The 22,973-nt window shown below is 38.6% G+C and overlaps 1 protein-coding gene across 1 annotated transcript in view; it reads right to left on the bottom strand.

Annotated features, from left to right (window-relative positions):
* The window catches only part of si:ch73-211e3.1 (trithorax group protein osa), a 73,919-nt gene that overhangs the window by 20,920 nt on the left and 30,026 nt on the right, over window positions 1–22,973 (bottom strand). The window contains exon 2 of the mRNA XM_051899615.1: window positions 6,364–8,016. Coding sequence (XP_051755575.1) covers window positions 6,364–8,016 — 1,653 coding nt within the window. The remainder of the gene's footprint in view (window positions 1–6,363; window positions 8,017–22,973) is intronic.

Genomic DNA, 22,973 nt, shown 5'->3' with positions numbered 1-22,973 from the left:
CTGTGACATATCTTCATAGTGTACACATCCAAAACAAAAGAAAACAACTAACAAGAACATCAGAGACACTGTTTTTGTCTCAGTACTGAATAAATCTGAGCTAGTCCATTGACATTAAACAATCAGAGTTCTTGTGGAGGTGGATTTATTTAGAAAGTGTGTATATTACTTACATACTTTTAGAGCATGTGTGTGTGTGTGTGTGTAAAGCAGCTCCCAGAACTCAGTCGCCAAGACTGTCTCACTCTGTCTGCCTCCTGTCTGTCTCTCCCCTTCCGCCTCCACTTTCTCCCTCCCTCCTTCTTTCTCTCTCTCTTCTTCCCTCACCACTAAACTCACATACTCTCTCTTTCCCAGCGACGCTCACACACTATGCTTTTTCTGTATGTCTGCCTCATTCTCCTGTCTGGAGTCAGACTCTCTCAGTGTCTCTATGCTGTCTCTGTCTCTGTCTCTCAGTGTCTCTATGCTGTCTCTGTCTCTCTGTCTCTGTCTCTGTCTCTCTCTCTCTCTCTCGCATCCATCCCCTCCTCTCTCCCCACCTCCACAGTAAGATGAAAAAATGAGAGAATTAAACATGAGCTGCCTTTGAACAGACAGAGAGGGAGCATTTGGTGCAGATGGATTTAATCGTTGCTGTTCTTGCTAAAACAGCAACATAACACACACACACACACACACACACACACACACACACACACACACACACACACACACACACACACACACAAACACAAACACAAACACACACACACAGAATCAGAGAGGATAGGTAAATGTGTTTGACATTGACTGAGAGTACGTCTGTAGATTCTGGCAGCTGTAAATGCGAGTATGAAGAGCAGGAATATGCATTTGTACGTGTGGAAAGCAGGTCTCGGCTGCAAAACCTTCTCATTCTCTTAATAAAATACTGATGAGGAGCTGGATTGCTGAATGTCCTCTCTATCTCTGTATCTCTTTTCTGTCTCCTCTGGGCACAAAGCACAGAAGCTGACACAACAAGGCTTCTTTCTTACACAAACTGAATAAAATTAAAGGAGGCATTTAGTCTAAGACCTCCTTGTCAGTTTCATTACAATAAATCAAGATATCATTTGTGTCCTTAATATGAACTCTTCAGTAAGGGCTGGGCTGTAAGACATAAAGATAGCTGATGCATCAGGAGGAGACTAGACTAGACTAAAATAACATATAAAATAAAATAAAAAACTTTTAAGAGCCAAATGACTTGCTAGACAGTTAACAGCTTCTTACGTTAGCTTTTAACAACCGTCACTGCTGTATGCTATGATGAAGTGATGTTTTGGTATACTACAATGATTTATATAGTTATAGTTATATAAACTATAGGGTGGTTTTATAGTTGTATTTAGTATAAATTAGCTCCAATTTGATGTTGTCACTCTAGTAATCCTGATTGTGTTTGTACCATTTAAATATAACTCAAGTTTTGATTGTTTATTACAACCTCAATGTTAAATAATAACCAACAGGCCTAATATTTTAGTCAATTATTTCACTTTTCTTAAGAACACTGTTGCTTATTATACAATATAATTATTCATTTATCCACCAAAACTCTAAAGTGTATGAAACTACCAATCACAGAAATGGTTCCTGGTTCATTTCGAATCAGAGATAAATAAATAAATAAATAAATAATCATGGTTTTGTGAGGGTGAGTGAGAATCAGTTGTGATTTACAGACTGAGCGAGTCAAGGCTGTTTCATCTTTTTGACCAAATCATTGAAAAGAATTGGTTCAGAAGAGTCATTCGTTCACGAACAGTAGTTTTATATGGACTATAACATCACACCGCGGGACACATCAACTTTCTAAAAGTATTTAATGTAAAGTACCTATGAACAACCACAAACACATGCATGACACAAAGTCCTATAGATAAAATGTGCTCTTGTGGTAGCAGTGACCTGTTCTCCCTTTGTCTGTCTGTCTCGGTATTTCTCTCAGACACATTTATGTACAGCTGACCCACTTAGAGCTTTTAAAAATGGTTAAAATCAGTGAATGTGCCCAAGCAGAAGAGAGGCGCAAAACAAGGTTAGACTCTCCACACCCTGCTGGGAAGACTGCTGTGTGTGTCTGTCTGTGTGTGTGTGTGGTGCTGGCATGAAATATTCTCTCCCGTGTATGTAGCCAACCCCCGCCACCACTTCAGCCTTGAAGGAAGGACATGAACACAAACACACACAAGAGAGAGAAGACAGCGATGCATACATACCAACAGGGCTAAGTGGAGATCAGTGGTGTTATTGCTTGCTAAAAATAAATATTGAAATAAAGTTGAAATAAAATAAATATATTAACTGATTAATTGACTGTTGTAATGGTGGAAGAGAAACGGACTATGTTCATGAATACATGCTGCAAATATGGTACAATCAATACCCAGTCCTAACATAACCCTAAAAACCACCCCATACACTCATGTTCTCAATTGTTTCTCACAGTGAGATTAAATGGAGAGCAAATGCTTGCTTTTGCAAGACATTTCATATCAACAATAAGTGCATTTAAAAAACTAAAATAGCAATTTGTCATATAAACACTCTAGTCCAACTAAAGTCATACCAGCCCTGTTTTTACAAACTAACTACGGACTAGTTGAACTAACAGATCTAGATAAACACAATTATACCACCGCTTTGCAGCATGTTTGCACGTTAATTAGACCACAACTGGCCTCAGTGCTGTGGGCCTGCTCTGAAAGATGTATATTTATTCTGATAAACTTTAATTATGCATTGTGCCATGTATACTGGGACAGAGAGATGAAAATTGTAGCTTAAATACACAAAAACCTGCTGTAGTGGCATTATGCACATGTAAACGTACTTATTTGTGGTCAGATACCAAAGTTTGCAATCAAAAGTCTTAACATGAATTTTCATAAACAACATTCATCATTAAATTCTTCCGAAACCAAAACATCTGAGAGTAAACAACTATTTCATTAGTTTTTATTTTAAATTTCTCCTGAGGGCTTTTAGGATACGTCAAAGTTGAAACGGAAATAGTGCAGACAGCACAGTTCCTAACTGAACCCTTATCAATTAAACTCTTCAGAAAACCATGTCTCTACTCCGCCTCAGCAGCACTCGAATGCTTTGCTTCTGACCTCAGATTCACTGAGTCACTTAAACAACAATCTGACACTAGAGAAACGACATCAAAACGTCTCTAGTCATATGAACCATTCAGCTCAAAGCTACACCTGGGGTTCTCCAGAAACCACTTAAACACACGGATAGAAGCAGCCATGCTTCTGACATGACAGCACACACCACAGACACAAATCAGACATGTTTATAACCTGTAGGCTATGTGTGGTGTGTGTATGCGTTCAGTATATGTGGTCAAGAGGATACGGGTAAAAAAAATATTTTGTCCATTGCAGCTGTGAGGGCTGAACATCTCTCTCACAGACACACACACACACACACACACACACACACACACACACACACACACACACACACCTCTAGGGTTATCCAATCTGTCACACCAAGTCACAGAGGAGAGCAAAAAGGGGGGAGAAAAGAAGCACAAAGAGATAGACTGAAACAAAGAATTTGTCACCAATGTCAAAAAGGCATGTAGAGGGAATGATAAAAGGCTTTTTCATGTCTAGATAACTGGAACTGACTACAAACAGACGTTAAGATGAGGAGAAAATGTGTTTGTTCTATAATCTCACACAAAAATTTATATGCTCGATATTTAACAGCCCCTGCCAATCTCCTCTCTCTCTGTCGCTTCTTCCTGGTTTACAATCATTATTTCTGGGCTTTTTACAATAAACTAATCGCTCAGAGGTTTCTTTCTTACTTTCTCTAATTGAGGAGTGTTACAAAGATAAAAAGACAATCTCACTTCTGCTTTTGAACTCACAGGCAAACAGACTTCCTCCACAAACTGTAAGCATGACAGAGAGAGAAGAGAGAGAGATGTTCCGTAGGAGGAGGGAATCCCCACTTGACTATACGAGAAAGCTGCTCCTGCTGGGAAATACCTGTGTTGCTGTAGGGTTCTTGTGAATCATGTCTCTTGATTATAATCAGACTTTTGTTTTCTTCTTGTTTGTGGTCCTAAAGGAAATAGAGGTACGTTTTCTGTTCATAATAAGAAGCGTCATAAAGTTTTTCCAAACCAAGCCAATACCAAACACTTTACAATTAAGCATTTCTTGTTTATATATATTAGTTTAATATAATATATATTAAAATATGAATTATATTTAAAATTATTTTAATTATGTATTTATAATATTAAAATACATGTATATGCACATAAAATTAGCTATATACACACAGTTTTTTTTTGTTATATAAATTGAATTAAAGTAAATACATTAATATGCAAGCAATGCAACTTGGATCAACCAATAACATTTAAGCCCTCAATTAAAAATTACTAAAATATGTACATATATCTATTATAATCTCAGTACATAAACAAAAATTACTGCAAGTTGAGTAGATAAATTGAGTTGAGCAGTTAAATTGAATAAAACTATGTGTGTGGTCCTTGTTAACCCTACGTTACGGGGACAAAACTTCTCCACAAAGATGGAAATATCCAAAATTCTTGACCTTGTGGGGACATTTTTTGTTCCCCAGGAAGAAAACAGCTTATAAATTATACAAAGTGATAAAATAAAAAAAAAAACGTAGAAATGCACAAAGTTTTCTGTGATGGGTAGGTTTAGGGGATAGAATGTACAGTTTGTACAGTATAAAAATCATTATGTCTAAGGAATGTCCCCATAAAACAGGAAAACCCAACCTGTATGTGTGTGTGTCTATGTGTGTCTGTGAGACAGAGAGAGAGAGAGAGAGAGAGAGAGAGAGAGAGAGAGAGAGAGATAGAAGTTCAGGGATAGAAGGTTTGAGTCCCTCTTTAGTTTGCAACCATGCATGCCAAGACACTAAAGAAACCGGCCCCCTTTTCTCTTTCTTCCTCAATCTCCCTCTCCTCTAAAATTCATTATCTTTTATTGGTGTGATGAAAGAGGACTACTGGGCTGAAAGAGGGGGACTCTGTCTTCAAACAGACCGCCACGCAGAGAGACAGAATGCACAGCGGTACTTTGAAACTCTATAAGCACACACATTTACACACACTGTCTTTCTCTCTTTAGTGCGGATACACACACACACACACACACACACACAAAGCCTTTTCTCTTCACCGTGTAAACAAACTCACACACATCTCTCTCACTTCAGAGCAAACAAATAAAACTTTTAGAAGTTTTCTCTCAGTTAGCACAAAACAAAACTTAAAATGTGCCGAACTCTTTCTTTCCACCCACATACAAAAACTGAAATCATAAGACATCACACACTAACAAGACAAGTATAAGAACAGTAATTTTGGCCCTATCCTAATTAACAGAGACGGGCTGAGCATGTTCAGTCTCATGAATGCAACTCACATACAAAGACTCACATTCCTTCACTCTCAGTTCAGCTGTCCATTCAATTAACCTTTGGAGCTTCCTAACTGCCCCCCCTTATACACAAACATCAGAGTCGGAACACCCACTCCCCTCCCTTCCCATGGCACACACCACAGGGTGCCCACTCCACTCCACCTTTCAGAAACAGGCCCAGTCTCCCCCTGTATGAAGTGAACATACCCAAAGCTCCACAAGCTAATGGAAAAACACAGGGCTGTAGTTCCACCATCTTATATCTTTGGATTTTTTTAATCATGTAATTCTAGAATCCCTGTCTAAAACATAATTCTTTTGTCTCTTTTCCAATGCACTCATCTGTTCACTCTATAAAACAAAAATTATAGACAATACAGTCTGTGAAAATAACAACAACAGAAATCATTTATTGTCTGCACTTAAAGGTAAAGTGTGTCAGTTCTGCACCGTTATTGGCACAAAAATAATCTCCTTCCACCCTGCTCCTGTCTGCTCCCATAGTCTTGCCCTAAACTCACACATCATGCAGAAACTGACATGGTGGATAACTCATCGAAATCATCGAAGAGCTACAAAGTTTACACTTTGGACAGTCAACTCAAGTACGGCTTATTTTATTTGTTTCTGTACATTAACCTGGGATAGGAGGAGAAAATATTTTAACAGTGAAAAATGTACATCCCCCACATATACACTATATTGAAACTTGTATAAACTACCAGAAACTGTTCTTTATTCAACAACTTTTCCCAATGTTAAAAAACACCTGAAGTTACACATAGGGAAACCACTAATCCTCAAGGTAACAAAACTCCTAAAGTTCATTCTAAAAGTTGACTTTTATACTGCAAAATATATGACATTCTACACATCCGTTTAACAAGCAAGTGATGATACTCACATCTCTGCAGTGAGGCACGATACCACCAGTCGGCATGCCCCTTTGCATACGCTGTGGCAGAAGATGTCCATGTCCTGTGGCCGACGTGGCCGTTGTGGGCTGCATGCTAGCATTGCGGTATACTCCCACAGCTAGAGGACCCAGTTTGGCAACAGAGGGATCGGGGTCAAAATGTCGTAATGGCTTGGTGTTGCTGAAGGAGTACGGTTCTGGACCCATACCAGCTGTGGTTGTCTTGTTTAGTTGCAGCTGTGAGGGTTTTCCCTGTGCCTGCATGAGGAGCTTGAGGCTACTGGGTGGCTGGTTGGATGTGATGGCTTTGAACAGCTGACTAGACATTGCAGGTGCTTGATTATTTTGTGAGTTGAAAAGATGTCCTTGTGTGGGAGGTTGTGTTCCTGGTTGGCATTGCCCAGCTGGGCTCGGATGTTTATCTGGTCTGTAAGGAGGTGATGGTCGAGTATTGTTTGATGTTGGGGCCACACCAGGAAGATAACTTGCCTGAGAACCTTGGATTGCGGTGCCTGAAACGCCTGGTGGGGCATTTCCAGACAGAAGGCTGTTCTGGGGGCTGAAAGGAGGCTGAGCAATTGCTGGGCTGGCAAGCTTTTCTGGCCTGTAGGGTGGTGAAGGTCCGGTGGATGGGGCTGGAGCCATGCTAGAGATTAGAGAGCTCTGGGGGCTCTGAATATTACCTGCTGGGCTGAAGGGCTGCTGATGAGGTGATGAGTTAGGCAGTTTATCCCCTGGTCGGTAGGGTGGAGAGGGACCAGCCCAGGATGTATTTTGCTGGCCCAATCCAGACAACCCTGACTGTGCAGGTGGGGGACCAGCACTGCTGTTAGAATGGTGCTTATTATTCGACGCCATCTGCTGAAGCTGTTGGGCCCGGGACACCTCATGCCAGTTGGATCCAGCCCGGCTTGATAGGGCGGCAGAAAGCATGGGTGACCGTGCTTGATTTTGCCCTTGTGAAGATGAGGACGATAGGGGTGATGCTGAAAGTGGAGATGGAACTGGTTTGGAAGGGTGTGGTAGCGTATATGGTGCCCCAGCAGGACTTGGACCCACTTGAGGGGAACCAGATTGAGAGAAACCAGGGGACTGTGTTAGGTGGGCCTCCAGGTGCGACTGTCTCTGTGGGGATCTTTTAGGGGTGCCGTTACCCTCCGGGTGGACAAAACCTCCAGCACTACTTGCCTGGTCATCGCTTTCTTTTCCTAAGATCTTCTCAATGTCAAGCTCTGGTAAAGAGGGATCGGGATTCTTTGTAAGTTCATCTAAAATCTCTTGCAGTTCCTGTTCCACTGAAGGTGTGGCTGAACTCCCATTTGGGTTGAAGTTACTCGTCAAGCCCCCTGAGCCTCCCCCGGTCCCTGGGGTTGATCCAGGACTAGTATTCGGGGGTACGGAATACGGAGAGCCCAAACTGTTGTTGTTACTGTTCAGTCGGTTAGATTCCAGAACACTCCCCTGGTTGCCCATCCCAGAAGGGAACGGGGGCTGAGGGTAGCTGGGGCCCATTGCCAGGGTGACATCCTCCAGACATGGTCGTTTGCCACTTCCCTGGGTCATAGACGTGTCAGAGACCCCGTTTAGCGATGCAGAACTCTCGACAGCCCCAGTCAATTTCCTCTTCAGGGATCCTGGCAGCTGTGGAGAAACAGAAAGACACAGGCTTGTTACCATTGCAAGTTGCTTGAAGGAAAATAGAAAGGTGAAACTCTCAATGAATAAATAAATAAAACATCAACAAAGGATTGCCAATCAACCAGAATTGTGTAACATCAGCTGATGGTATGTGACAACATTTACTAACAGTCTAAATCTGGACATTCATTCACATTTTCTCAAGTATATATTTAGGTTTTTTGGCAACAACTTAATTGTGTTACTATGAGCCGACTGGTCTGTTACTGCCCACAAATGGTCTGTAGGGATCTCAGGGCTCTATCTTTCAAACATTACCAGTACGAATGCCTGTTTCCAAAATTGGCTTTTTTGGGTCTGAGCCTTCCAAGGGCCCAGCTGTTGTCCAATGGTGCCAGAAGTGGGATCATTCAACAGACCGTTTCCATTAGTGCGTGGGTCAACACCTTGAACGCCTTCTTTCTTACCCCATCCACCCAATTCTAGCCCTCTGGAGAGCCCTCTTAGCAGATTAAGACTAAAGAGCTGCCAATCAAAAGCACCTCATTCACATTCAGAATGAAGATGTTTGCAAACTCGCAAATCACATAATATAAAAGACAGAGTCTGGACATTTTTTAGATATGTGGCCTCCAAGGAATTCCTTTTATCAAAGCAAAGGATTGAATAAAACAAAAAATAGAATGCTGGTAAGCTCAAATAGTGAGTGTTCATTCTAGTCTTACAAAATACAACAGAAAACACAGGTATTAGCAGTGTCAGTTCATGAGAGCAACACATTTTTTGCATTTTTTTTTTTTAATGAAAACCACTTTATTGTTTAAGAGACTGGTAGACTACCACAAAAGAGGGACAAAAAGACAGACAGAGAGAGAGAGAGAGAGAGAGAGAGAGAGAGAGAGAGAGAGAGAGAGAGAGAGAGAGAGAGAGAGAGAGAGAGAGAGAGAGAGAGAGAGAGAGAGGAGATGGTTGGAAAGAGTGTAGTGGATTTTAGTCCAAGTGCAGCTAGAAATCCTGTGTGTTCCATGCCACTTTTAACCTTATAAAAAGATTGAGAAAGAGAGAGAGAGAGACGAATGAAGAGAGACCTCCTAAGAAACAGATTCTTGACGGGATGAATAATTTACTGTAACATTCCAGCTGCAGAAGAATGTGCAGTATTTTTTCCATTCTTCCTTCTTCTTCTTCAGCATTCTCTCTATTTTATGAGGATTCTGACACCATTATCCATTTTTAAGCTCTTTCTCAGACTTGTAAAAGCCATAGGGAAAACCATTACAGAATATTGCCTTGTACATATCATATAGAAAAAACATTCTTGACAGCTCCCTACATTGTATCCGCCTAGATACGATACGGGAATATATAAACACTACACCTCACGCCCTTCCCAAAAAGCTGGCTTGTGGACACTGCTAGTCCACTTCCTACAAAAGCACTCTTTCCTCCTTTCTCTTCCTTCATCCCCCCATTCCCCACCCCCTTTTTATCTAGGAGGTTTTCCACATAGATTCCTCTCCGTCTAGAACAATGGAACTCTGGAGACACACCTTCCCCGGCATCGCCAAGCTGTCTGCGCAGTCCACCCTGTCGTGCGTGCGTGTGTCTGTGTTTGAAAAAGAGACAGTGCGAACACGTGACGAAAAGGAAGAGTGTCTGTGCATGTGTAACAGAATATGAATTAATGCAGCCTTCATTTTAGAGCCTGTATTCTCACTGACACACACGCACATACAATCCTCTCTCTAATGGATGCCAATTTCACCCTGAGTAAACACATCAATACAGACACATCGACTGTCTCTCTCCCTCTCTCTCTCTCTCTCTGCTGGAGGGACGCCTTTCATTCGGTAGCGATCGGATTTGTCCCATTATGACTGACACAACCATCTGTCAGCACAGAGCGCTGGCAAAAGAGAGAGAGAGAGGGAGCAGACCTATCATCCACACTGCTGTGCATATTCCTCATAATTATGGCTGGTAAGGCATACATCTGATTGCATTGTTCTGATTCTCATTAAAACTGCACTGAATGCACAACACACACACTGAATACACAAACATCACACATACATTCACACAGGATGCTAAACAAACAGAATGGTTGTGATGAGAGGGGATTAATAAATTGGTGCAGTCTGAGTATGTGTAATGGTAGATCTCAATAATTTGGATGATGGATTTGGTGGGTATTGAGATTGAAATAAAAATCATCAAATAGTATCCGAGACCAAAGTGTCAATTAGCACAATGCCCAGAACAAATACTACCACTACCACCATTAATACTAAGAGAATTTACATCTTAGGATTACACACAACGGACCACCACTACAACTACTTAACCAATAAACACTAACAAAAAATACAAAAATGCACACTGGTATGTTTACTGGACATGATACCAAGTCAAAACCATGATCGACATCGGGTGACATGAATGACATTTGGTTCCGTTAACAGTTCTCACATGTGCATTCTTCCGTCAATGCATACTGTACAAAAATATTCTCACAGAGTTCCCTGATTTAATTATTCAGAAGCACGGCAACACTGCAACAGAACCTACAGCATGACCAGTGTAGTAGTTAGATTTAAAAGAATTGATTCATTTTGATTCACCAAAAAGAATCAGTTCATTAGAGTCATTCGTTCTGTAGTGAATCAATAACATACAGCTCAACCAGTGTAATCAGATTCCAAAACAAATGACTATAAGCAGTTGGTTCTTTTTAGTGAATCAAACACATACAGCACAACCAGGTGTGCTTTTCCCATACATAACTTGCTGCTTAAAAGGTTAGTTCACCCAAAAATGAAATTTCTGTCATTAATTACTCACCCTCATGTCGTTCTACACCCGTAAGACCTTCGTTCATCTTCGGAACACAAATTAAGATATTTTTGATGAAATCCGAGAGGTTTTTTTTTTATCCCTCATAGAAAGCAAAGTAAGTACCACACTCAAGGTGCAGAAAGGTAGTAAAGACATTGTTAAAATAGTCAACGTGACTGCAATGGTTCAACCTTTTATGAAGTGACAAGAATACTTTTTGTGCGCAAAAACAAAACAAAAATAATGACTTCATTCAACAATTTCTTCTCTCTGAATGTAAACAGCGTAGGAGACTGAGAGGGGAGAGAAGAAATTGTTGAATAAAGTCGTTATTTATATTTTGCTTTTGCGCACAAAAAGTATTCTCATCACTTCATAACATTAAGGTTGAAACACTGTAGTCACGTTTACTATTTTAACAATGTCTTTCTGGACCTTGAGTGTGGTACTTGCGTTGCTTTCTATGGTGAATAAAAAACCTCTCAGATTTCATCAAAAATATTTTTATTTGTGCTCCGAAGATGAACTGAGGTCTTACGGGTTTGGAGGGTGAGTAAATAACAGAAATTTCATTTTTTGGGTGATCTAACCCTTTAACTACCTTAGTTTTAGCATTGTTGGAGAAATTAATTAGTCACTACTTTTCACTACTAGTCACTACTATTTCCCAGAAATAGTGACTATGTCACGTCCGGAGTAATAACTTCAGCTAATGGGTAGGTCGAGATCACAATTAATTCCAGATTATTGCTGTAAATAATGAACATGGCATCTACTTCACTATTTTATTCTTCATTGTTTTGCTTTATTATAAGATTTTGATTTAATTGCTGATTCCTTTTAATGAATCAACACATAAATAACTGTGAGACTAAAATAAATGTATTTACTGTCAGGCTGTTCATATGACAATGACTAGTTAAAGGTATGCATTATGCATTTTGTCAGTAGTATTTTATATTAAAAAACATTGGATTGCATTGATGCTGCTTCTAATCAAAAAGTCTATGTAAAATTAGTATTGGCAATACTATTAACTGATTTTCTTATACTCCGAGTATAGTTCTAGTTCTGCATTTTCAAATCATTTGTTGCTATACTATGATATTTGTCTCCTCACTGTTCATTCCTCTTGCGTCTAGACCTGGCTGTCATGTCCACACACACAGCTTTCCATGATGGCTGCTATCGATCAACCTCTGCAACTGCTAATTATTCAACCACGGTGTCCCTGTCTGTGCAGTCATCTGAAACGAATCAATGATTCAGAAGCTTTTGGACTCTTCACAGATGCCGAAACAATGTTACGGAATCTTTAACACATAATTATTTTAAAGGATACCAAGACAAAGATGACATCATTACTGAATATGCAGTGACTAATTAGAAAAAATACATTCAAATCAGTTCAGAACATTGACTTCAAGAGGGATCCAAAAATATATCCACTTTTGACTTGTGGGTACAGAAGGTTATCAGAGCAATGATTAAGTGGAAGATTTTGAGAAAAGCTACCCGTACATTTCACTGTACAACAAGGGTAATTAAGGACAGTCCCTCTTGTTAGAGAACACAGAAACAGGATGAGGAGTGTGTGTGAGAGAGAAAGATAGAGATACAGAGTAGGGAAGGGAGAGGGTTTGTGCCAAGAGAAACAGAATAGGAGGGGTCTTGCACATATAAACAGAGTTTCGTCTCATAGACCAACATAAACACGCCTAATGTGTGTGTATATGCGTGTGTGTGTGCCGGAAAACACAGTCAACCTCTCATACACTCACCAAGACAAACAGAGGAGCTGAGATAGACAGAGGTACTTTACAGATCCCTGTGGGGAAATTAAACCCAAAAATGTCATTGTTTAGTCAAATTTCTTTCTTCCGTGGAACACAAAAGATATCTTTTTGATGAATATCCTGACCGCTCTTTTCAATATAACAAAAAAGTGAATGGGGATTGGGGCTGGAGGCTCCAAAATTTAGATTTTAGCCCCATAAAAGTGTCAAGTCAAGTCAAGTCAAGTCAAGTCATCTTCATTTATTTAGCGCTTTTTACATTACAGATTGTTTATGTGAGAGAAACAGACTGACCTTTAAGTTGTTTTTCACTGAAAATCTTGTTATCTGCACTTGTCCTTGGCACTTCATTGAGATTTCATGAGAGAAGCAGTGTATTGTCAGAATTGTGAACAAATTGTTATTCTGAGTCAGATCTTCTAAATAAATCATTTGATCCAGTTCACACAGCTGATCTGAAAGAGGCATTTATGATATGGACTGATCTGGTTCTTGAGTTGGACTCACTGACTCAATAATACCAGCTATAGTGGTTAACAGCTCATTGGAGAGCACAATTATCTGTGAAATTGTGAATATTCTGAATAACGACTTATATCTCAGTACGTTCCTCACATAACTGCTATCGCATGGCTTGAAATATAGGCCATGTGCCATATGGATCACTTAAAGCAAACTTTGATGTTCTTTTTTGTCATTTTGTAGCTTAAAAGGCCAAGTTTTCATTCATTTAAATTGTATACAGTACCATTCAAAAGTTTGCGGTTGGTGACATGTTGTTTTTGAATGTTTTTGAAAGAAGTTTCTTATGCTCATAAAGTTTCCATTTTTTTGACCCAAAACACAGTAAAAACAGTAATATTGTGAAATATTATTACAATGTAAAATAACTTTTCTATTTTACATTTTTTTTATTTAATAAATTTGTTAAATACATTTAAAAACATTTAAAATGTAAAATTTATTTCTGTGATGGCAAAACAGACTTTTCAGCATCATTACTCCAGTCTTTAGTGTCACATGATCCTTCAGAAATCATTAAAATATGCTGATTTGGTCCTCAAGAAAAATTTCACAATTGAAAACAATTGTGCAGCTTAATATTTTTGAGGACGCCACAATAAATTTCTTTTTCATTATTTTTTGATGAATAGAAAGTTCAAAAGAACAGCATTTATTCAAAATAGAAATATTTTGTAATAATTTCTATGTTTTTACAATCACTTTTGATTAATTTAATGTTTCCTTGAATAAAAGGTGCTGCTGGCAACTAACAATGAACTGTTGCTTGTATATATACTCTTGTGTACTGTAAGCTAATTTTTTTTGTTCTTCCATGTTGTTTATTCGTCATCTTTGCATTATTTTTCGCGAAGCATTATTTTCACATCCACTCTTGCTTTGCGTGCATTTTGGGGGCAGAGCAATGAAGGTAGGGATGTGTTTGTTTGGGTTGATCTCAAATATCAACAGTGTTTCTCAGAAATCGCCTACTGCACCATTTACAGTAAATGAGGGAATTTTCATTTGGAAGCTTTACATTTCATGCTAGCACTGTTTTGCACTTAAAGGAAAAGTCACAAACACTCAGAGGGAGAAAGTAGACTTTTAGCATGAAATTTAACAAGACACTTAAAGGATAGAGCATTTTAAAGCAGTAAAATGGAAGAGAGGTGAGACAGGGTGAAAGAAAACCCCTCCTTTCTGAATAAGCCATCTCAAAGAAATCAGTGTGCTTGTGTGACAGGGAGGGGAAAGGAAAACAAGCGACTTTCCAGTGAAAGTAAACGAGTTTGCGCATATTTACACACGGGCGAACAACAGAGCAAACTTACACGTGCACGCCCACGCACAGACCCGCATGCACACAGAGGTAGTAGCCCTGCTGAGATTAAAAGAGCAAGCTTTCTTCATTTATCTCTTTTCCCACTGCACTCCTTTTCTCTTTCCCTTTCTCCCTCCCTCCTTCCCTGTGGCATGTAATGGTATGCCAATCATCATTACTGTTTCCATTGTTGTGCCCTTAATTACCGCTGCCTCTGCGATGCCACTGTCATCTAGATATGCTAATAAACAAAGAATAGCCCGCCAGCCATGCGCCACTGCGCTAGTATGAGCGTGTGCCGTGGGTATGTGTGGGTTAGTGTCTTCTGCTCGGCTCTGGTGATGGTTTCTGCCTCCAACTCTGTCTTTTGCAGCACAAACACAAACACTCATCTTGTACACGCACACAAACAAGATGACCTTGCAAATAAGTATTTGTTCAGACCTGTCTAGTTAGATACATGTTAGCTAAGAACTATTTTTATTATTATATTAATGATAGTTTGTCAAACGAAGAGTATAATGTTACGTTCATTTACATTTATGCATTCAGCAGATGCTACTGTCCAAAGCTACAAACAAGATTTTATCAAAACTGAACTTGTGATATTAGCATTGCTAGCGCCACTGCCTGAGCTATTGAGCTACAGTAGCCAACATAAACTTGAAATACTAATACCTTCCAATCAATAAAACGAGTCAGCTACAATAGACGTAATGAAAAGTAGAGTTTCTCGATTATATTTCCAGCTTTATGTGTCCACATGAAGCTGGAAATATAATACAGCTTGATTAGCAATTCATCTCAACAAAGAGAAGTGAATCCATTTTCTCAAATCTCTGCAAATAAACTGAGGTAACAAATAAAAAGGATCACATTGATTTTGTTAAAGATTTTTAAAAAGGAGGCAAAATGTGTAAAATGTCATTTCGTTTAACACTGTGGATGATAAATCTCAGCAAACATAATATGAAAATCATAATGAAGTATTGCACTTATGTTTTCGTATTTCATTTTTATAGTCTAAATCCTCAATATGGTGCGTACTCATATATTATATTCTATAGAAATGCAATAGGAGAATAACTGAAATATATATTTTTGAAATATATACACTATGGTTCAAAAGTTTGTGGTCAGTAAGTCTCTTATGCTCACCAAGGCTGCATTTATTTGATTAAAAACACAGAAAAACAGTAATATAAAATGTATTTAAAATAATTGTTGTCTATTTTAATGTGTAGAAACCGTAAAACTTTAATTCGCATGATTCTTTGATGAATAGAAAGTTCAAAAGAACTGAATTTATTTCAAACAAAAAATTTGTAACATTACAAAAGTCACTTTTGATCACTTTAATGCATCCTTGCTGAATAAAAGTATTAATTTCTCCCCCCCCCACCCCCCCAAAAATTGTACTGACCCTAAAATTTTAAACAGTAGTGTAACTGCCAAATTTGCAAAAAAAAAAAAAAAAAAAAAAAAAGCATACGAACACTGTATTATCAAAGTACGTTTCAAAAAGGAAACACCTTGCAATCACTTATTAATACTGTCATTTTAGCAGACATTTTCTTACCCAAAGTGACTAACAGCACATTTATTGCAGGGATTCTTCCCTCCGGAGCAGCCCAGGGTTGCCTCGCTCAAGGGCACGCTGGTGATGGGGGATCCCAGTAATTCTGCAGTTCATGAACCACTAACCGAAGGATTACTAGCCCAGATCTTCAATCTTTAAGCTACCACCATCCCCATAACACACAGAAACCCGCAATGCTGTTCAAATCTTAATTAGAAAGCGATAATTGTGTGGATAATTGAATAAGGAGATAAACTAATTACAATTTCTGTGCAGTCATTTATCTTGAATCTCATCTTAACACTATGGTGTGACTGATTTAGCAACTGTCTTACCATAAGATTGAATATTACACCATATTATGTTAATTGTCTCATGTATTTGCAGCCTATTTAGAATCAGTTTGTATTTATTCCTACTACCATATGACAACTATGTATATCATATCTTTAAATCTTACCTATATATGACAGTGTAGAATATATAATAGCTAGTATCTTAACAAACCATATTTTGTATAAACAGGTTTGTACATACATCGACTACAAGTGCAGTATGTACGTCTGTACGAATAAAGTACGTTATAAGCTTGTCACCCTAAATGTATGTTAACACAGTCATAGATAATGTGTGTGTGTGTCCAGATGTGTAACGACAGGTGGGGTAGGTTTCAGACAGGATAAAGGGGATTAGGAGAGCGGGGAGTGAGCCCTTCCCCAACACCCCAGAGAGCAAGAAAGAGAGGGAATCACCATTAAAACAAAGAAAGACCAATGTAATTATTTTTTAATCTGTCAACCATGCAGATCACACTCAAAAAATGTCCAACATGTGAACTAATCGGCACAAATAAAGACATGTCCACCCCTCTAACACTTGTATATCACCTTAAAATAATACAATCCCACATCCTTGCTATTGATTAGTCAAGACAATGGTCAGCCTACAGGTCATATTGACCATATGACCAAATCACGCTCTGCTCATTGGGTTCATTTGTCGTTCACTACCACCAGTGAGAAAAAAGTCGATGTCTTTATATTACAGGCTTGAAGTGAGCATGCAGCAGTAGGGCGACACATAAGATCATGTGTGAGAAGAAGTCCTTGAATTCTCATCAGGAGAGAGAGAGAGAGAGAGAGAGATGTAGATAACTGGGGCACTTTTACTCTGAGTCACCACTTGTTTTTCTTTCCTTTCTCGATAATCTCTCTCATATGACATATATACGTGTGAATTGTTGTTTGTGTGGCTTTAGGATGTTTTCCGGTTTTGATTTCAGTAAATGACGGGCAACAAGTGACAGAGAGATCAGACTGAGGGAATACCCTAAACACTCTTTCCGCTCACTTTCTCTACACTGTCGTAATGAGTATCTTTGTCCTGCTTTCCAGTAAAAATATCTAAACATTTGTAAAACAAGATTCCTTCACCTGATAAGGGACTATACATTTATTAGATTTATAAAATAAATAAATAAATAATAAAAAAAAACCACTGCAAAAAAGCTAAATATCCTTTGAGAATATCTGATATATTGCTCAACAAAAACATCTTCACAAGATAAAAGTTAAATTCCCCTGACAAGTAACATTGCATAACATGCAAAAAGCCCTGCAAAAAAAAGGTTTTCCAGTAAAATCATAATAATAATCATAGTAAAATTAATTGAATTTCTCTGGCATGTTTTCTAGTAAAATAGTAAATTCACTTGATAAGCAAAAGAGCATAAAATATTAAGGCTAGTTTTGTGGCACTATCATATTTTTAAATAAAATTAAGCAAAAGTGAAAAACATATGCCAGTTCAAGCAATGCAATTTCCAAAAACTCTTCATATCTTGCACAGTTTTGTTTATTAGGTGAATTCATCTTGTTTATTGTGTAAAAAAGATGTTTTCACTGAAAAGCTAGACAAAAAAATACTCATTAAAACAGTTTAAACACATTGACATTGACATTGACAACCAAGTCATTCCATCTGTTATTTTTCTCTAAGAAAAGCATAACTGTGATTTAATTCACTTATTGATACAGAATAACAATACTAATCACAGAGCTAGAGAGCGATGAACACACACAAACAGTTTCTGAGCGCAGAGTGCCGGAAGGTCTGAGCACTCGTTGCTGTGTTCAATGAATGTCAATGAACTTGCGTGGAGCAAGTGAGCGAGCGAGAGAGAGGAGAGAGACAGATGCACAGCCTTTTCATAGTGAAAGATAAACGTAGGACAAAGACAAAAGGAAGCGAGAGAGAAAAGAAATGCAAGACAGCCCGTCTTTGTTTGGATGTGTGCATGTAGGCACATCTGTGTTCGCACAGATAGGAAGTGTTCATTCAGTGATTTTTTTTTTTTGTGCTGCATTTGGTAGTCATCTTGACCAATCACACAGCGATCCCTGTTGTCATCCTCAGCCTGTTTCAACGTCCATCCGAGCACTTTTATTAATAAAACAGGAGAGATAGAGTGTGCGTGAGAAAGTGTGTGTGTATGTTTGTGTGTGGCTATATATAAGAGCAGCTGCAGGGTAGGGCTAATTTAGCAGCTCTGCTAGTCTCACTGGACACTCCAGCTGCGTCAAAGCAAGACACACACGCACACACACACACACACACACACACACACACACACACACACACACACACACACACACACATTGGTGCATCTATCATTATGAGGACATTCCATAGGCATAATGGTTTTTTATACTGTACAAACTGTATATTCTAACCCTACCCATCATAGACAACTTTCTGCATTTTTAGATTTTTAATAAAACATTGTTTAGTATGTTTTTTAAGCCATTTTAATTAAGAAGACTTAGGAAATGTCCTCATAAACCATGTTTATGTTGTAATACCAATGTAATAACCAAGTCATTATACAATTTTGTGTCCTCATAAATCATATAAACAAGCACACGAATTCGAATTCCGAGTATGTGTTACCTTCACATGTCACTTTCACTTTCACTTAAAAACATACTATTAGACAGAACTAAAGTGCCCGAAAGCTGAACATTTCGGTCATAGGAAGGCAAGTGGAATCGGTTTCCCAATTCAATTCAGATTCAATTCAATTTGTTTGTGTTCTAATGTTCATTAGAGTGTTTTAGACTGATTCAATTCCTGTAGCTCAAACAGTAAAACATGGCGCTAGCAATGCCAGGGTCATGGGTTTTATTCCTAGGGAATGCATTAACTGATAAAATGCACATCTTTAATGCAATGTGGATAAAAGTGTCTGCCAAATGCATAAATGTAGGTGTAAATTCAAACAGATTATTCATCTTTTTGAACTATTCATTTAAAGAACCAGCTCATTAATTTCTGTAATTTTTCTACACTGGTCGCACTGTATGTTTTCGATTCACTAAAAATACCTTGCTCATAAGAGTCATTTGTTTGTGAATTAGACAACTCAGTAAAAGACACTGTTTGCCATTTTACTACATCTATAGACTGTTGCTATTTTACAGTCAATAGACTGTAAACTCACATTCACAACTCAATTCTGCGCATTTCTGAACACTGGGTGTTTTTGAGGTGAATTGTGGGTGGTCAAAAACAGACTGTTTCGTAATCACAGGACTCAGATGAGTCAATGAATCTTTTTTTTTTCCATGAACCGTTCAAACAAACGGATTCAGTAAAATGAATTGAATTTTCCGATATGACAGTGGATCGTGTTTGGTTATTGCATCTGCGTTGTTACAGGACATTTTGAAAACATACTGGTTAAACTAGTAGTGTTGCAACTTGTAAGTGATTAACTCCTAAACACCGGTGTGCATGACATCATGTGCATGAGTATTTTTGTGTAAATTTGGATGAACGTGTGAAGGAAATATCTATCAGGCGCCACCGACACGCAATATATGTACAGTGTATTGTACAGCAAATCTGAAGGAATCAATATTTAAAAGAAAATATCAATCTATTTTTCCTCACTAAAAGGTGTTAATCCTCTGACATTTTGACCTCATGACTACAAAAATCTCCACCAATCTCCTTTCTCCTTGCCTCTACAGTATGTTTCATCCTCTGACTCTCTCTCTCCCCCCTCTCTCTCTCTCTCTCTCACACACACACACACACACACACACACGCACACAAACACAGTTTATCCCCCTAAGCAGGAGAGAAAGAACAAATAGACTTAAAGAAAGATACTCAGTTTTGTATGTCTTCCTCAGATAAGAAAAGGCTTAAAGAGAATCAACTCGCCAAATCTTCAGAATCTAGTCTCCAAAACACACAAAGGAGAGAGAGACGGAGAGAGCGAGAGAGAGGGAGGAACAGAGGGAGTGAACAGATACTGTATTCATTTCACACTTGTCAGCTGCGAGAGCAGAATCAAAATGAATACAAGGCTGAATGAAGAATGACAGACAATCTGAAAGCAGTAAGAGAGAGAGAGAGAGAGAGAGAGAGAGAGAGAGAGAGAGAGAGAGAGAGAGAGAGAGAGAGAGAGAGAGAGAGAGAGGGAGGATGGGAAGGGAGGGGAAACTGCTGATCCTGCTGGAGAAAAAAGGAACACACTCTTCCAAAATAATAAGCAACCTACCATTCATATTCAGCAGGTAACCAAAGCCATAGTTCCATATTTTCCCTTTTAGGTCCATAGAATGTATGTCACTGCTTTTTGAGACCAAATTTTGTCTTTTTGACCCTGAGAATTAAATGGGCAATTTTTTGTGTTTTGTTTTTGGCTACTGTGCCTTTAAAGTTACCATGAAATCAAAATCGACAATTATTTTAACGGACTATTGCAGTATTTATTATAAATTAAATTATCTGTGCACATCATTATTTAATTAATATGCCCTCATAATCTTTAATCAAAATAACTTCCCCTCCCTCTTGCAGCATAATCTCTTCTCTTCTCTGATGACGTGTTTACTGGCGCGAGGGCGGGACAACCTGTCACTCACATGACATCACAGCAATAGCAAACCACAACGATCCAATCAATTCCCGACGGACAAAATCAAGTCCCACCCTACACGTTTTCTTGTTCAAGAAGCTGTTTTACTCACGATAGGGAAGAAAAGACTATCACAACTTCTGTTTCATGCTGACAATAAGACTTGACAAACGCCTTCATTGCTTGTGAAATAACAGAAATGTTCAGGGCCCTTAAAACAGACTTTCTCACATATTACTCTTAACATTAGTCCTTCTTTCTTATTTCTTTTTACTTTCACAGTGACTGGGTGGGCTAAGTTTCTGAACAAAGAATGAACGTTGTTGACATCTAAATATGGGCGGTCACATGTGGATGCATCTGTTTGATATCAAAAAGCTGCAGAAGTTTCAATAAAACAAATAAAGTTGTATTCTATACCAAAGTCCCTTTAAGACAAAACATTCCACTTGGCGGCCATCTTTGAAATACCTCTCAGGCATCCAAGTGCAGCTCCTATCTCTTTGAATGGGGAAACATCAAATTCTCCAAAGCTGTTAGCCAAGCTTTCGATTTAATTTCACATTTGAAATCACCAATGAAATCTGACAACAACTGTCTCATAAATTTTGTTTCTAAATGCTCGAATCATAACAAAAAAAAAAAAAAAAAAAACTGTATTTTTCAGGCTGGATAAAGCTAATGCGCATACGCAGTCCTAAGTGTGCGCATCTATAGGAAGTGCACGTCTGACTGTTTCTATAGGAACCGGAGCTTCTAACGTCCGCTGCAGTGACGCGATGACTTTACCAATCGGCGATTGGCTCTTATTTAGTAGGCGGGACTTATTCCGCCATATTGCGTGTTGCACTTTCTCCCATTCAAAACAATACGAGTGAAACGTCTTGTGTTATTCTATAGTCTTTGCCTATACACTGTGCACTTACACTATACACTGTGTATACTGCCATAGAGAGTATGAATTTGAACATGCTGTCGCAAAAGGAACATGAACACTCGTCACAGTAATTATACTGCAAAATGGCACAGATTACCATTCAAAGGTTTTGGGTCAAGATTTTTTTTAATGTATGTGAAAGAAGTCTCTTTAAAATGCTCACCAAGGCTGCATTTATTTGATAAAAATACAGTAAGAAATTTCAGCAGCCATTACTCCAGTCTTCAGTGCTGATTTGGTGCTCAAGAAACATTTCTTATTATTATCCATGTTGAAAACAGTTGTGCTGCTTACTATTTTTGTTGAAACTGACTTTTTGTCATGATTCTTTGATGAATAGAACAGGATTTATTTGAGATAGAAATCTTTTGTAACATTACAAATGTCTTTACTTTCACTTTTGATCAATTTGGTTCTTCCCTGCTGAATAAAAGTATTAATTTTTAATTTTTAAAATCTAATGTGAAATGAGATGGAATAAATGCCACATCACATTACAAATAAATAAATTACATTATGAATAATGTCCCTCAGCTATACCGCTATCCTTATTCATCAAGTATGTCAACACAGAAACCCACGCAAAACCAAACATAAAAGGTCAAAGGTCATGACCTTTTAAACTCCATAATGAGCTACCACACCAAATGCTCTCATTCACAAATGGTAGTCAGTGTATTCAGGCATACAACAGAGCGTTTTTAGTGAGCAAGCGTGTGTGTCTATGCCCAGCTGCTTTACTGTAAGCCCAGCCCTCTGGGAAGGCCCCCTTGAGTGTGACTGCCCACCCCTACCTCCATCTCTATCCCTCCCTCTCTCTCTCTCTCTCTCTCTCTCTCTTCCTGCAGTAATGGTTTAATGGCAGATTACAGAGCCTCTGAGGGCTGAATGGAAGAGTAATAAAATAAATGGCTTTGTAAGGGCCCTTCCCCCACAGAGAGCAGACCACCGCTGAACTCGACAGTCTAGCGGATCCCTGCAGGACTGGCCAATATCTACAAACCTGTGCAGATAAGCACACAAACGCATATGCCTGTTTTTCTTTTAAAATCATTCAAATG

This window comes from Ctenopharyngodon idella, chromosome 7 (assembly GCF_019924925.1).
Source record: "Ctenopharyngodon idella isolate HZGC_01 chromosome 7, HZGC01, whole genome shotgun sequence".
Taxonomy (NCBI): domain Eukaryota; kingdom Metazoa; phylum Chordata; class Actinopteri; order Cypriniformes; family Xenocyprididae; genus Ctenopharyngodon; species Ctenopharyngodon idella.
Note: the sequence above shows the minus strand (reverse complement) of the source record. Positions and strands in the feature narration are given on the sequence as shown.